General features: G+C 45.9%; 1 protein-coding gene across 3 annotated transcripts; it reads right to left on the bottom strand.

Annotated features, from left to right (window-relative positions):
• Positions 1-1,210: 1,210 nt before the first annotated feature.
• Positions 1,211-15,770, bottom strand: LOC146658285 (inactive phospholipid phosphatase 7-like). Of its 3 annotated transcripts, none has more exons than XM_085426661.1 (5): positions 14,969-15,770; positions 9,038-14,632; positions 8,248-8,573; positions 6,660-6,841; positions 1,211-6,575 (listed from the first exon to the last, which is right to left on the bottom strand). In XM_085426661.1, the coding sequence occupies exons 2-5, from the start codon at positions 9,217-9,219 to the stop codon at positions 6,372-6,374; spliced, it is 894 nt and encodes a 297-aa protein (XP_085282787.1). In that variant the 5' UTR covers positions 9,220-14,632; positions 14,969-15,770; the 3' UTR covers positions 1,211-6,371. The 3 variants fall into 3 exon arrangements, with proteins under 3 accessions (XP_085282787.1, XP_085282788.1, XP_085282789.1); XM_085426662.1 differs by having other exon boundaries at positions 9,038-13,472; XM_085426663.1 differs by lacking the exon at positions 9,038-14,632 and having other exon boundaries at positions 14,969-15,766.
• Between the last annotated feature and the right edge of the window lie 675 nt (positions 15,771-16,445).

Raw genomic sequence — 16,445 nt, 5'->3', positions numbered from 1 at the left:
CCCCCTTTCACAATAAAACAGGTTATGCTCAAACAGATTACACCACAAAAATCATTTTAAACCTTCCTGTTGTCCCACTTGACATTTGACAAACAAACAAAAAAAAATAAGTATACCTAAGTCCTTATTTCACTTCCCACCTCTGGTTTTTACAAGGATCTCCAACACCACTGGCTGACATGCAGCTAAAACCACGATATCATGACTTCAGGCTCGGGTCCTCTACCAGAGGCCTGGGAGCTTCAGGGTCCTGCGCAATATCTTAGCTGTTCCCAGGACTGCGCTCTGCTGGAAAGAGATCTCTGATGTTGTTCCTGGGATCAGCTGGAGCCACTCGCCTAGTTTGGGGGTCTACCACCACTATGTCCGGTTGGTTAGCCACCACCATTTTGTCCGTCTGTATCTGGAAGTCCCACAGGATCTTAGCTCGGTCATTCTCCACCACCCTTGGGGGCATCTCCCATTTTGACCTCGGGACTTCCAGGTTATACTCGGCACAGATGTTCCTGTACACTATGCCGGCCACTTGGTTATGGCGTTCCATGTATGCCTTGCCTGCTAGCATCTTGCACCCTGCTGTTATGTGCTGGATTGTCTCTGGGGCATCTTTACACAGCCTGCACCTGGGGTCTTGCCTGGTGTGATAGACCCCAGCCTCTATGGATCTTGTGCTCAGAGCTTGTTCTTGTGCTGCCATGATTAGTGCCTCTGTGCTGTCTTTCAGTCCAGCTTTGTCCAGCCACTGGTAGGATTTCTGGATATCAGCCACCTCCTCTATCTGCCGGTGGTACATACCGTGCAGGGGTCTGTCCTTCCATGATGGTTCTTGCTCCCCTTCTTTCTCAGGTTTCTGTTGCCTGACATTTTCAGCAAACACACAGTCAGTTATGGCCATCTTCCTGATGTACTTCCATATGCTTCCTCAGGAGGCTGAGGTCTTTTAACATCTGCAGGAAGCTCCTGAGGATGTTTTACCAGTCGGTGGTTGCTGGAGTACTTTTCTATGCTGTGGTGTGCTGGGGGAGCAGCACAGCAAAGAAGGACTCATCCAGGCTGGAGAAACTGATCAGGAGGGCTAGCTCTGTGGTCGGCATGAAGCTGGACACTCTGGTGACAGTGGCAGAGAAAAGGACACTAAAGAAACTGCTGGACATTATGGACAATGCTGGGCATCCTCTGCACACGGCCATAAACAACTAGAAGAGTCTGTTCAGTGACAGGTTGCTTCTCCCCAAGACAAGAACTAACAGACTTAAAAACTCCTTTGTCCCACACGCCATCAGACTGTTTAACTCCTCTCTGGAGGGGAGAGGGAGGGGAGACAGGAGGACAAAGGAGGGAACAACTAAGCTGTAGTGCCTCTGCACCTCACTGTGCAATACTTTTGTGCAATACTTTTGTAAATAGTCAACAGTGCAATAGACTCAATACTTGAAATGTGCAATTCACTTGTATTTTTATTTTTATTCCTATTTATTCTATTTATCCCCTTTGTATATTTTATTTATATTGTCTCTGTATTTATATATATGTGTGTGTGTGTATAACTCTGTAACTTCTGTCGGTGCTGTGCTTTTTTGGAAATCGAATTTCCCAGAGGAACCCACCCGAGGGATTAATAAAGTTCTATCTAATCTAATCTAATCTAATATGCTGTTCCAGTATTGCTCCGTCTCCAGCCTTGGTGGGGCTGGTTTTATATTGTCCCCCTGTCACTGCGAGTACACCTTGGATGGTTCAGTGGAGAACATCTAGTTTATTCTCCTGCCTTCGATCTCTCTGGTGTACCTCTTCAAGGCCAAGGCTGTGAGTCTTTCCATGGCAGTTTCCGAGACCCTTTGTACTTAGGTATCAATCTACAGTGGTGGGAATTGTTTTTGTATATTTGTCACCCTTAGATGTTTCAGACAAAAAAATGTAAATGTTAGACAAAGATAACACAACTAAACACAATGCAGTTTGGAAATGAAAGTGCTTATTATTAAAGGGAACAAACCCAAGCCTACATGGCTCTGTGTGAAAACTTGATTGTCCCTAAACCTAATAACTGGTTGGGGCACCCTTGGCACCAACACCTGCAATCAAGCGTCTGAGATAAGTAGCAACGAGCCTTTTACAGCTGTGGAGGAACTTCAGCCCACTCATCTTTGGAGAATTGTTGTAATTCAGCCCCACTGGAGGGGTTTCGAGCATGAACTGCTTATTTAAGGTCATTCCACAGCATGTCAATCGGAGTCAGGTCAGGACTTTGAGTAGCCCAAAGTCTCCAGTCCCTGACCATCACACTACCACCACCATATTTTACTGCTGGTATGATGTGCATTTTCTGAAAAGCTGTGGTAGTTTCATGCCAGATGTAATGGGACACACACATCTGTCCCAAAGGTCTTGGGGATCATCCAGATGTTTTCTGGCAAACTGAGACGAGCCTTTATCCTTTAGCTCAGCAGTGGTTTTCTCCATGAACCCTGCCATTCAGGCCATTTTGCCCAGTCTCTTTCTTATGGTGGAGTCATGAACTCTGACCTTAACTTCAGTTCTCTGGATGTTGTTCTGGGGTCTTTTCTTCTTTTTGCTCTTTGGGTAATTTTGGTTGGCGGGCCACTCCTGGGAAGGTTCACCACTGGTCCATGTTTTCACCGTATGTGGATAATGGCTGTCACTGTGGATCACTGGACTCCCACAGCTTTAAAAAGACCAGATAAGAAGTTTGCGTACATAAGATTTTCTGGAGGAGGACAGACATTTGTTTAGAACTCTTAAAGATGTCAAAGAAACTCCTTTAAGCAATTACTTTGGTGTTCCTCCACCTCCAAAGAAATATCAGAAGGAGTCCGAACCGCAAAAGAAGCACGCATTCTCGGAGAAGTGGTTGCAGGAGGTGAGCTGGCTTCAAACAAACAATGAACGCACAGAGATGTGGTGCGGAATATGCTGTGAAAATCCCACTCTCGCAGACAAAAACAGTGCCTTTTATATGGACGCAAACGCGGTTTGCAACTTCTTATCTGGTGCGCGTCTTTTATTTTGACAGCGCGTGCGCACCTGCGGACCACTCATGTGCACCCCTGATTATAACATAAACTAACTGAGGTGTATCACATCTTTGAAAAGCTGAGTTCAATCTCTCTGGCCTGATTACTGCCACACCTGTTCTCAATAAGGGCATCACTTAAATCTTTCTCAACACTTCCTCTAACGTCCAGCAGAGGCAGCAGTGAGTCAGCCCCCGCACACTCTCACGTTAAAATTAACATGTTTAAAGCCTCAGAGACTGTTTTGATAATTTTCCCCTCAGAGCACCTGTACAGGAGACGGATGACTTTAGAACTCACATTAAGGGTTTTAATTTGCATTTTGTGAAGTTTTCTGTGAACGGACAATAGCATGGCGCCGTTGTCTGTTCTCATCAGCACGCTGACGCTCTGGGACAACACAAAGGAAAGGTACGCTCTGTCTCAGTGTGTGAAGATGAGAATCAGAAGTACTCCGTCTTCGCCAACTTGTCTGTCACAGGAAGCAAAGCTGACCTTTGACCTCTATGTACCCCTCACCTGTAATCTGTGGCAGGGTTTAATGATGAGGATTATTCCATTTTGGGAATTCCAAAACTTCTTCCCGGTAACTGTCTGTGCAGTTTTCAAGGAACAGGTCATGTGACCTGCAGTGTGCGTTTGGTCCACCACGGCGTGATGACTCATTTTGGACGCTGTCTGCACATGCCGAGGAGAGACATGCCGTCTGTTGTATTAGCAGCTTCGCAGCTGAGACCGGATGATTTCAGACGTGAGTTCATCCCTAAATTCAGACGGTCAGTGTGAGAATAAAAGCTCGACGTCAGCTCGGTTCAGCCCTCACAGGACGCAGGCCCTGACCTTTGACCCGTGTGTTTCAGTGGATCGTGTCTGACTTGGACCTTCAGACCAAAGACATCATTAAGAAGCTCACAGGTTTGACCTTCACCCTTTCACACCGCTTCACTGATGCTAGCTACACAAAGCGCTTCATATGTGGGCGGGGCTTAGAATTTTCTGTGACTGTCTTCACTATGAGAACTCTGTTTAGGAGGAAGCTCTGTGGATTTGTCGCTGGTCTTCTGGTTTTTGGTTCTGTTTCCGTGTCTGTGGATACGTGGTGACCTTAACCACCTGTCATACGACAGAAAACATCATCACGTTCGCCGCACTGGAAAACCACAAGATCATCAAACTGTGTTCGCCGCAGTCCACAGCCTGACCCTGACTGGTTTAATTCACCTGGAAGACACACAGATACAACTAAACCAGGTCCAGACTGGAAACCAGTTCAGTTAAAGGGCCAATTCAGTAACTCTTTGATCCACAAGAAAAGCCTTAAACTTTCCAAGGACTGGAAGCACTTTAAACCTGCAGATGAAGAGACTTTTATTTTGAAATCGCTTCAGGTTGTCAATTATTTTGGTGAAAAGCTCCAGGCTGTGTTTGTCCTTGACTCTTCATCATGAACTTTTTCCATTTCTGGGGAGCAATCTTCACTTCCTCTCCCCTCCCTTTCATAATAAAAGTCCTCCTGTTGTTCAACAGTAAGTCACTTTGTTCCCTAAAGGCTTTTATTGTTTAAGATTATTATTATTATTATTATTATTATTATTATTGATAGAATCATTTAAAAAAATCATGTTTTAATGTTTTACAGGTTTATATTTTTTTTTGCTTTTTCCATTAACAAACCAGTGTTACTCAAAAACAACAACAGGACTACTTTCTGTCCTAAAACACAATGTGTGTCAGCTCAGACTGACAGGATCACAGTCAGTCTGAGCTGAAAACATCTGGCCTTCTCTGATCAAAGGCTTCAAACAAGTTTCTGTAAGCGATGCAGGTGCAGATGGGGGTCATGACCCTCACCTACACCTGCACATGAACCACTCCCACCACAGTTTAGGCAACAAACAGGTTTTATTTAGCAACTCTGAACAGATGCATAGTTTAAACTTGACATGTTTCATCATCTCAGCTTTAGGACAAACTAGCCAATGTAGGGGCAGAAAAACTACAGAAACCTTCAGATGAAACATGGTGAATTCTCATTTCTTCATTTTCATCTAGAATCATGAACTCTCTGTATTTGAGCTTTGAAGAGTTAAATATAATGTTTTTAGCTGAAATACTGTTTGACAGACACTAACAAAAGGAAAAGGGAAAGCTCAAGTTTAAGATCCGGGATGTTTTACACAGAGAAACAGAGCAATACAGATCAGGGTATAATCTGCATAAAGACGGCGCTCCGGTTACAGCGTTTAGAACAGAAGAAAAACTTGGACAATTTTTTGTTTTAATAAAAAGTTTGTCTGAGGAGGCGATGTTGGGCTCACTTCCATTCTTTAAATCTATACTTGAAGTCTAATAAAGCAGCTTTGCATGAGTCACAGTTCACACTAGGCATGGTGCAGCCCCTCCCTTCATCCCTTGTCCTAAACAAGCTGATTTAGCTCCTCCCCTTTAAGGTTCTTCTGATTGGACCGTTTCTGGAAGACTCAGGCAGGCCTGTTCTTGTGGAGATTCTGAAAACAAATTGTAAACCTGCTAAACCACAGCAGTGCAAACAGAGACGTGGATGCTGTTAGGGGTTAAGATCAAAGTTCATGTCTTTGATAAATATTGCCCTCATTGGCTGCTTGTTGTGGGACACGATGGCAGCCTTACAGTCGCGGCGTATTTCTGTGAATGCTTCTGTAGGTATTCACCATGCTGACAAACACTTATCGAGCTGATGCCGACTCATCAGGAAAAGAAAAGAGTTTGAAGGAGTCTGAACCTGAGAGGTTTGTTTGCACTTCACGAGTCAGCCTTTCTTATACAATCTGGCATCGTCACACTTTCAGATACATAATCAGCACCTGTTCGAAAGTTTCTGAGATTTGATGAGACAGTCAACACAATCGTTTTGGGAAAACTTCCCCGAAAAGAGAATCTGTAGCGCCAGTATAACACCCGAGCTTTAGCTCTGAGGAGCAACCTTCAGCTTTTGTTGTGAACTCTGTTCTCAGTGAACAATGCAAAAACTATGAAGCTTCAAACAGCCGAGGACGTTCTTCAAATAAAATTCAACATTAGCAGAATGAAAGTCCAAACTCGGTTTCTGACATGAAAAAAAAATTCAACAAAATTTTACTGAAGAATCTGAGATGGTGGCAAGAAAGAAAAGCCCACAGGACGTGGGACTGCAGACACTTCCTGTTTCAGTACCTGTGACTCAAACATTCCTCCTCAGGTCCTCCACAGTTGGGACCACATGGCCCCTGCCTCCTGTCAGCAGCACTGAGCTGATGGAGGGCAGAAAAACCCAGCGAAGCTGGACCCGAGTCTGCAGCAGAACCAGTCTGGACCAGGTCAGACCAGAGTCCAGCCCAGCGTGCCGATGGAGATGAGCGTCTGGCAGGTGGCCGAGTCCAGCCACACCGACTCCACCAGGCTGAAGTGCAGGAAGCCAAGTGCAAAGCCGCAACCTACGTCTGACAGGTGGTGTTTCCCCAGCAACACCCGAGACACGCCCACCAGGAAGGCCCACAGGCAGAGTAGGATCCTCAGAGGCACCTGGAGGACAGGAGGCGGACACACCTGGATCAGGTTTGTAAACTGTTCCAGTCTTTGTTATCTGTGAAGCAGCAAGCTACTCACCGCCAGCACCAGGTGGTTCAGCAGAAACTTGGACACCATGACGGCCCGACTGGCGTGGGCTGCTGGGAACGAGTACATATCCATGGCAATGTAGTCAAAAAAGGTTGGCGGGAAATCCCACGGTCCCCGACGTTTGACCAACTTCTGCATCCCAGCAACCGTCATCACATCTAGTATCAGCGCTGCAGATAGACAGGTGAGAGACAGGCGAGACAGGCGAGAGAGGTGAGAGACAGGTGAGAGAGGTGAGAGAGGTGAGAGACAGGTGAGACAGGTGAGAGAGGTGAGAGACAGGTGAGACAGGTGAGACAGGCGAGAGACAGGAGAGACAGGTGAGACGTGAGAGACAGGTGAGAGAGGTGAGAGACAGACAGGTGAGAGACAGGCGAGACAGACAGGTGAGAGAGGTGAGAGACAGACAGGTGAGAGACAGGCGAGACAGCAGAGAGACAGGCGAGAGACAGGTGAGACAGCAGAGAGACAGGCGAGACAGGCGAGAGACAGGTGAGACAGCAGAGAGACAGGCGAGAGACAGGTGAGACAGCAGAGAGACAGGCGAGAGACAGGTGAGACAGCAGACAGACAGACAGGCGAGAGACAGGTGAGACAGCAGACAGACAGACAGGCGAGAGACAGGTGAGACAGCAGAGAGATAGGCAGGTGAGACAGCAGAGAGACAGGCAGGTGAGAGACAGGTGAGACAGCAGAGAGACAGGCAGGTGAGAGACAGGTGAGACAGCAGAGAGACAGGCAGGTGAGAGACAGGTGAGACAGCAGAGAGACAGGCAGGTGAGAGACAGGTGAGACAGCAGAGAGACAGGCAGGTGAGACACAGGTGAGACAGCAGAGAGACAGGCAGGTGAGACACAGGTGAGACAGACAGGTGAGAGACAGACAGACGAGAAACAGGTGAGACAGACAGGTGAGAGACAGGTGAGACAGACAGGTGAGAGACAGACAGACGAGAGACAGGTGAGAGACAGACAGACGAGAGACAGGTGAGACAGCAGAGAGATAGACAGGTGAGACAGCAGAGAGATAGACAGGTGAGACAGCAGAGAGACAGGCAGGTGAGAGACAGGTGAGACAGCAGAGAGACAGGCAGGTGAGAGACAGGTGAGACAGCAGAGAGACAGGCAGGTGAGAGACAGGCAGGTGAGAGACAGGTGAGACAGCAGAGAGACAGACAGGTGAGACACAGACAGGTGAGAGACAGACAGGTGAGAGAGGTGAGAGACAGACAGGTGAGAGAGGTGAGAGACAGGTGAGACAGCAGAGAGACAGGCAGGTGAGAGACAGGTGAGACAGCAGAGAGACAGGCGAGAGACAGGCAGGTGAGAGACAGGTGAGAGACAGACAGGTGAGAGACAGGTGAGACAGCAGAGAGACAGGCAGGCGAGAGACAGGTGAGAGAGGCGAGAGAAAGACAGGTGAGAGACAGGTGAGAGAGGCGAGAGACAGACAGGTGAGAGACAGGTGAGAGACAGGTGAGAGACAACAGAGAGAGGCGAGAGACAGGTGAGAGACAGACAGGTGAGAGACAGTTAAGACAGCAGAGAGACAGCAGAGAGACAGACAGGTGTCTGACCCAGCAACAGGTTGACAAGCACTTCCTGTCCAGCCAGCGTGCTGCTCCTCCACAGGCAGATTAGGGTGCCACAGATCCAGGGGAGGGCGTGGCCAGTGAGGGCCAGCAAGGTGATCATGGGGCGGAGCGGGGCCCCGGAGCCGCGGGCTCCCACGCAGACCCCTAGACGCTTTGAGAGACTGATGTCAATGGCGAGCAGAGAGCTGATGGCGATACCTTTGAAAGACGGGTTAAGCTGCATGCAGTCCTGCTCCGGCCAGCGGGAGGCATCCTTCGCACCGCCGCTGTCAGCAGTTGGACCGCTCTCGGAGGACTCTCTGGCCCCCCTGAGGACAAGACCAGACTCCATTAGAAAAACCCACATTTTATGTGGGTAAACAGACTGTTGCATGAACACAACTACACTTCCCATCATGCTTTTGTTTACAGGTGCTCAGACTGGCCCAGTGAAGGAGCATCAGCGAACACTGAGATCACCACCTAAAATCTGATTGTCAGGCAGCTTCCTCTCTGCATGTTAATGCTGAGGGAGAGGAGCTCCCACAGTCTGAGGAGGAGGTCACAGACTGAGCTCTGAACTCCTTAAAAATAACTCGGCTCTTCTCAGGCGTCGTGTTTCAGAAGGTTTTATTAAAGCACCGTTACGTTTAAAGGTCACATTCTGATTTTGCATTACTGAATTTAACTGAAGATGATCCAGGATCAGGTCACAGAAAAAGTTTGAGCACCTAAATGAAACTCTGGTCTCGGTCCAGGTCCCGAGTCTGTGGGCGGAGCTTGTTTGTCTTACCTCCCCCCTGTGCTGTCCTGCTGACTCTGCTGTCTGAACACAGGTCTCCTCGGACCTCCGCCCCCCCGTCCCTCCCCCACCGCCTGTTCCCGGCGGGATGGCTGGTTCAGGGACAGAAACTCGGGCCGGTTCAGGACATTGTTGCGGTCTCTGGCCCGGAATTGGGCCTGGCTGCCGGGCATGGTGGTGGTGCAGCGGTGGAGGACGTGCTGGGCCGGGTCTGACTCTGTGGGATCTGCTATTAATAGACCTGCTGGCCTTCTTCTTCTGCTCTCAGCTGTTATTGTGTGTGTGTGTGTGTGTGTGTGTGTGTGTGTGTGTGTGGGGGGGGGGGGTGTTAAAGGGATACTCTGTCTATTTTACTGCGTCTCACCAAAGGTATGTGGACACTTGAATCATAATGGGGGTGGCAGGTCAAAGGTCAAAAGTAAATAGACATGAGGCTGTAGCTGTCCCAAAACGTTGGCTGCATCCTCCAGAGGCCGCATTTGTAGACGATTACGTCACAGCAACGCGAAGAAGGCTGTCCCAATTCACAGACTCCTCTGAATGCAGCCGACAAATGCGTCCTCCTTTTCCCCAGATTTGAAGGATGGGTCGGGTGTGTCCTTTACTGCCACCATATCCCAGAATTCATAGCGCAGCCCAGCCAATTCCAGTTTCCAACAATGGCGGCCGCTACTAAGTTTTAAAATTACTCTTACTAATGTTTCTGGGTCACAAAATAAACTTTTAACATATTTTCAGGCGAGAAAGTAGTTGTGTAAACTTCAAATATCTGCTCGGTTTATCAAGATATCGCATATTTGCAAAAGTGCTTCGACGTTTTCGGAGACGTCTTCTACCCACCAGCTCGACAGCGAGCCGGGAGCTCGAGGGTCACTGAAGCCGCCGAGAACGGCACAACTCCCGGCACATCATTTTCAGATCACCGCGGACTTTTGCTGCTCAGGTTAAACGTGATATATGAGTCACTTAGATAACTTAAACATGTTATTGTTGGGCTTTTTTCAGTGTTTTGTTTGTTCGTGAGTAAATCGGTTTGGCTGAGATTAAAGTTATTAGATTAGATAAAACTTTATTAATCCATCGGGTGGGTTCCTCCTTTGTTTTCACACAGCTGATTAAATGTCAAGCACTGATTACGTAGAGGCGTTGCAATATTGATCCATAAAAATCTACCGTTCACTCTACATACTATTGTGAGGGATACGGATGATTTATTCTGATTACTGGGCTTTTATATGGGGAACAGATTCTATTAGGAAGTGTTTATGCACCAAATATTTTAGATAGATTGTTTTATTCAAACCTTCTGGCAAAAACCTCCTCTGTGTGTCTGAATCACGTAATAATTGGTGGGGATTTTAACTGTGGTCTGAGTCCTGAAACTGATTATGATCCACCAGAATCTCAACCACCTTCAAAAATGGCAAAGGCTGCAGTGGACTTCTGCTCAGATCTTGGTCTTTTTGATGCCTGGAGAGTTTGTAATCCACATGTGAAAGACTTTACAGTTTTCTTTTTCCAGAATTGATTACATGTTTGTTTCTAGATCTGTCCTTGACAGAACTCGGGGTTGTTTGATCAACACATGCGCTCTCTCAGACCACTCATCAGTCTCAATGGAGTTATTACCACCTTATTATGATCCCTTGTTTACACACTGGCGGCTAAGCCCAGCTCTCCTTAGTGACCCTGAATTTGTCAAATATTTAGAAGATCAGTGGGAACTTTTTCTTTCTACAAATGACTTACCAGGGGTTAGTGCTTCTACTATATGGGAGGCGGGTAAGGCATTTCTCAGGGGCTCTATTATCTCTTTCACCTCAGCGAAAAAGAAGAGCACCTTAGCCAAACAATTAGTACTTGAACGCGACATTACTAACTTGGAGAGGGAGTTTAAGAAATCCTCGTCTGTTTCTGTGCTTAAAAAACTGGATGCAGCCAGATCAGCCCTGGACCAACTACTAACTCAGAAAGCAGAAACTGCAATATTCTATGCAAAGCATAGATTATTTGAATCGGGCAACAAACCTGGACGCTTACTTGCCCGACTTGCACAGGGGAAAAAGGGCTCTTATGCAATACCCTCTCTAAAAGATAAGAAAGGTGTTTTACAATTCGAGGCTAAACTTATCAGCAAAATAATGAAAGAGTTCTATCAGGATATTCCCCTGAGTGTCAAAGTACTGTAGATCAGGGGTGTCAAACTCTTTTTAGTTCAGGGGCCACATGGAGAAAAGTCTATTCTCAAGTGGGCCGGACTGGTAAAATCATTGTATACATAACAACTTCAGATTGTTTTCTTTGTTTTAATACGATCAACATAAAAATAAAGCTAGAGCCTGTGGACAGTATGCCCAAAGTAGTACAGGCACAACATGCTATTAATCATAAAACATCTCAAGTTATTTGAAAACTCTGAGGACAAAGAACAAGCACACAGTGCCTCAGTGATTCACAGAACTGTTTCACAGATCACAGAACTACATCAGGGTGTCACTTCGCAGGCAGCAATGTAGATAAAAATAATGAAATGCTGTTCCCCAAACAAGTACAAGAACCACAGAATAAGTTAAATATATAAATCAAATATAATCAATTAGAAACACTCTCACATCAACATAAAAACATATAAACATAAAGCTGGAGCCTGAGGACAGTGTGTCCAAAAGCACAACATAGCTATTAATCATAAAACATCTCAAGTTATTTGAAAATTCTGAGGACAAAGAACAAGCACACAGTGCCTCAGTGATTCACAGAAGTACATCAGGGTGTCTCATGCAGCACTTTCAGTGGGGTTGCATCGTTTATGTGACTCCTGATACCTGCTCATCAATATCAGGCTTCACATCCTGAGCAGCAGCTAACTTCAGGATGTGATTCGAGTGCCTGTGCGTGAGCCTTGAGCGCAGTTTTGTTTTATTTATGCTCATTACAGAGAAACTTGCTCACAAAGATACGTGCTTCCCAACATGCACAATAGTTTTGCAGCGAGGGCGTCAAGTTGGGGTAACCTGGCAGGAGATTCTGACAGAATGTGTTCAAGTCAGCTGCAGCAAATTTTCCCTTCAAATCCGAGTCACGCTGCAAGTCTGTTATTTCAAGTTGGATCCGGACGGGCAGATCAAAAGGATTCACGGTGAACGGCGAGCACAAAACTTTGAAGTCTTTCTCCAGTTCACCAAAAATCTGAAATCGTTGCTCAAACTCTAGTAATAGTCCTGTTATTTTATCTTTGAACTGCTTCATATCCGCCACACATTTTTCAGACAGGGGAAGTGAGCTGCATCACCACCAGCGAGCTGCGTCTCCCACAATAACAGCTTCAACTTGAAATGCTGTCATGATACTGCGTGACAACTTTGTTGCGTCCTTGCAGCTGTTTGTTCAAGTTATTCAGGTGCTCTGTAACATCCACCATAAATGCAAGGTGCTGCATCCATTCTGCAGAATGAAATTCTAACACTGGTTTCCAGTTTTCTTCCATAAACTGTTCAATTTCTTCTCGTAAATCAAAGAAACGCCTCAGCACAGCACCTCGGCTCAGCCATCTTACCTCAGTGTGGTATGGCAGGCCATAGATGTGGTCTTTCTCTCTGAGAAGACTGTCAAACTGACGCTGATTGAGGCTTCTGGATGAAATTAACAGTTTGGATGACCACCTTCATGGCGTTATCCATTTTCAGTGACTTGCAACACAAAGCCTCCTGGTGCAAAATACAGTGAAAAGTCCAAAAACCACGTCCTCCATTTGCAGATTGCACTTTATCTCTGAACCTTTTTACAACGCCTGCTTTCTTCCCGATCATTGAGGGCGCACCATCTGTAGCCAGGCTGACAGCGCGGGACCGGTCCACTCCGACCCTGTCCAACGCGCCGACGAGTGCGGTGAAAATATCAGCTGCGGTCGCTGTATCTGTCATCGGTACCAACTCCACGAACTCCTCGGTGACGGTCAATGTGTCATCAACTCCGCGGATGAAAATTGCCAGTTGTGCAACATCTGTAATGTGCCTTCATCAATTGCAACTGAAAACACAATAAATGACTATTTTTTGTCCAAATCCGCTGAAAGATCAGAAATCCTGTCGGCAACTGTGTTTCCTGTCAGGCTGATATTTGCAAAGGACTGGCGCTTTTCGGGGCACACAATCTCCGATGCCTTCATCATACATGTGTTTACAAATTCACCCTCACTAAATGGTTTTGAAGCTAGTGCAATGTCGTTGGCAACGAGGTAGCTAGCTTTCACTGCAGCATCACTGATGCCTCGGCTGTGAGTAAACACAGACTGCAGTTTCTTCAGACCCGCCAACAGTTCATTCACCTTCTCTCTTCTCCGCTGTCCTTGAAAGTTGTCATATTTGTCGGCATGAAGACTCACGTAGTGGCGACGAAGGTTATATTCTTTCAGCACTGCAACATGCTGGGAACACACCAAACATACAGCTTTCACTTCCGTGAATAAACAGGAGGATGACCATTTTTCTTGGAACACTCTGCACTCTGCAGCCACTTTTCTCTTTTTGACAGAGACATATTGGGCCAATGAGGGTGCCAAAGCACATCGGGTTTAAATTTCGCGGGCAAAACAAAGTAGCTCACAATTGCTATTGCGCCATCCAATGGACACAATTGGAACAGCAGTTTCTTTATTGAAAAATTGCTGCTCATTTTTATACTTTACAAAATCATCTCACGGGCCAGATTAGGCCCGCAAATGGGTTTAATCCGGCCTGCGGGCCGTCTGTTTGACACCCCTGCTGTAGATGCTAGGATATTGTTTCTTGATAATGTTAATCTCCCTATACCATCAGAGGAAAGTCGATTAGATCTTTGCAGTCCTATTAGGGCGCAGGAAATCTTAGATGCAATCAAATCCTTACAGAGTGGAAAAGCTCCAGGCCCTGATGGGTTTGGGCCAGAGTTTTACAAAAAATGGCCAAACACATGGTGGGTCCTTTATTAAAAATGTATGTAGAATCTCTTGAGAGGGGCACACTTCCACTCACCTTAAACCTTGCCCATATATGATCTTAAAGGATAAACCTGCAGATCTGTGTACATCTTACAGACCTCTAAGTTTACTCGGTGATAGCAAGGAGCAGACGGCCGAGTTTAATAAACTCCACCGACACAGCGGTGACGCAAATCTGAAGGGCAGACCGTCCCATTTCACAGACGCTCACTTCTCGGTCTTCGGAGGACCCGGGCCACGTAGAACGCGAAGGCCGGGTCCTCCGAAGGATGCGGCCTAGGTAGCTGATGCTCTGTGTAGTTGGATTGGCTCTTTGCAGCAGGGACAAAAACAGCTGTGTAATGGAGGAGGTCACTGTAAGTGGGATGGACTTGACCTCCTGACTATGACTGATGTAGATGATAAGGTGCTGACTCTAAGAATCCACAATCTCAACAGGGTTGTCCGATAAGAACAGATGGCATATCCATAAAATCCACTGCCACTCAGGTATCTGTCGTTCACTCATTTATTTAGCAAGAATCCGAAGCACACATCCATAATGTGAGTGAGGGGATTTAACAGACTGTAAAATGCTATATGCCGTGTGGTGAGTGATGGTGTGGTTTCTGTTGGAAAGAACATAAAAGTCTTCCATAATTAGGTGAACAGAGTGAATTAAATGTGTAATACAACAATACAAACAATACTGGATAGTGGAACATTCAACCAAAATAAGGGAGTGTCAACAAATGCTAATTTTACTATTTACATAAATCCTAACTAGGCACTTTACATTAGAGCTAACATGAGAAATTAGTGACGGTCCCTTAATGACCGCACGGCAGAGGCTGCTTCGCAGTAAACGGCAGTAACAATCGGTAAACAAAGTGTGCGCCAAGGATTAAACAAGGGAGGATAATGGCCGCAGCAAAGAACAAACACGATAAAACACAGAAACTTACAGTCTCATGGACGCACACTGCTAACAGCATTAGAGGAATGAAAATCCACACGGTGAGTAAAACTCTGCTGACTCTTCCCACCTGCAGCTCCGACCGAACTCTCTGCGTCGACATGTGCGTAATGATGAGGTAGAATTGTGTCTTCTGATTGGTGAAGAGAATGGGTTGCCTCACCGCTCATTGGCTAAACGGCAGCCGTATGCTGATATCTTACTCCGCAGATGCGGCTCCGTTCGTGAGTTCTGCGAACTGGCTGGCCTTTTGTACAAGCTGCCATAGCAGCCTCCGTTTGGCCAACTTTCTGAAAAAGTTGAACAGCTGAGCTGGTTTCAGGTGAGATCTTTGTCCCGGCAGGTGTCAGAGCAGCGGGGACTAATTAAAGGACTGTGAGCACCTGGGGACAGGTGTCCAATCAGCTGACAGGAAAGGTGACTCGTGTTTGCGCATATACTGGCTGTGTCCCAATTCAGGGTCTGCACGCTTGAAGTACGCGCACTACGCGTACTACGTACGGTGCGTACTATAAGTACGAGAAGTGCGGAAGTGAGAGGCTTGTGAAATGGGACGGTATACGCTTCGTCGTGCTGTTCAGGTTGCCTAGCAACCATGATACTAACCGTGAGACACGTTACATACAGCTTTGTTTGACAGAAATGAAGGAGAAAAATGTTTTGTTGGTCATTCATTTTTGTCATGACATCACTTTGATTAGTTGAGTATCTGAGGCTGAGACCACAGGACTGTAAACATGATTGTTGGGCTTCATGTCTGTGCTGAACAGTCATTTAAGATTAGCTAGTAAATGACAATTAGCTAATGTTGCTCATGAGACTAAAGTCATCTCACTGTCGTGATGTAAATATAATATGGCCAATATTATAGTATTGTCAGATTATTATGATTGATATATATATATATATACACACACACACATATATCACTGACTTTCAGCTTGTTGTGTTTGTGGATATATGACTGACGTTAATTATTACACATTCGCACATAAATAAGTGACGTCATATTCAGTACTTTTGACAGTTCACTCTTCGGCCGCTCCATCCTATTAGGGAAATTCTACATACATAAATGTAAATTTCAAAACTCAACCCCATCATTTAATTTGTTTTTGATTGAAATTGAATATTACTTAAACTCTCTTAAATTAACTTCCAATAAAAAGGGTTTATCATTGATTGAAATTCATTCAGAAATGTTTAATGAATGAGCTGTCACAACTTTCAAATACAAAGTTGTTATGAAGTCTGTCACATTCCCCCCTTTTTTTCTTTTTTTATCCTTTATTTATTTATCCTTCTTATTTCATTGTACTATATATTGTTACTCTTATTTGCCTTGTATGTCCACTGTACAAACTGAACTGAACTTTATAATTTCAATAAAGTTTGGAAAGAAAAAAAAACCCTCCTCGGCCGCTCCCTTCTGCCGTGTTTTGCGGCAAAATTATCCACACCCACCG

The sequence above is a fragment of the Rhamphochromis longiceps genome, linkage group LG12, assembly GCF_057381845.1.
Source record: "Rhamphochromis longiceps isolate RC_006_pf linkage group LG12, R_longiceps_female_GT1.1, whole genome shotgun sequence".
NCBI classification, from domain to species: domain Eukaryota; kingdom Metazoa; phylum Chordata; class Actinopteri; order Cichliformes; family Cichlidae; genus Rhamphochromis; species Rhamphochromis longiceps.
Note: the sequence above shows the minus strand (reverse complement) of the source record. Positions and strands in the feature narration are given on the sequence as shown.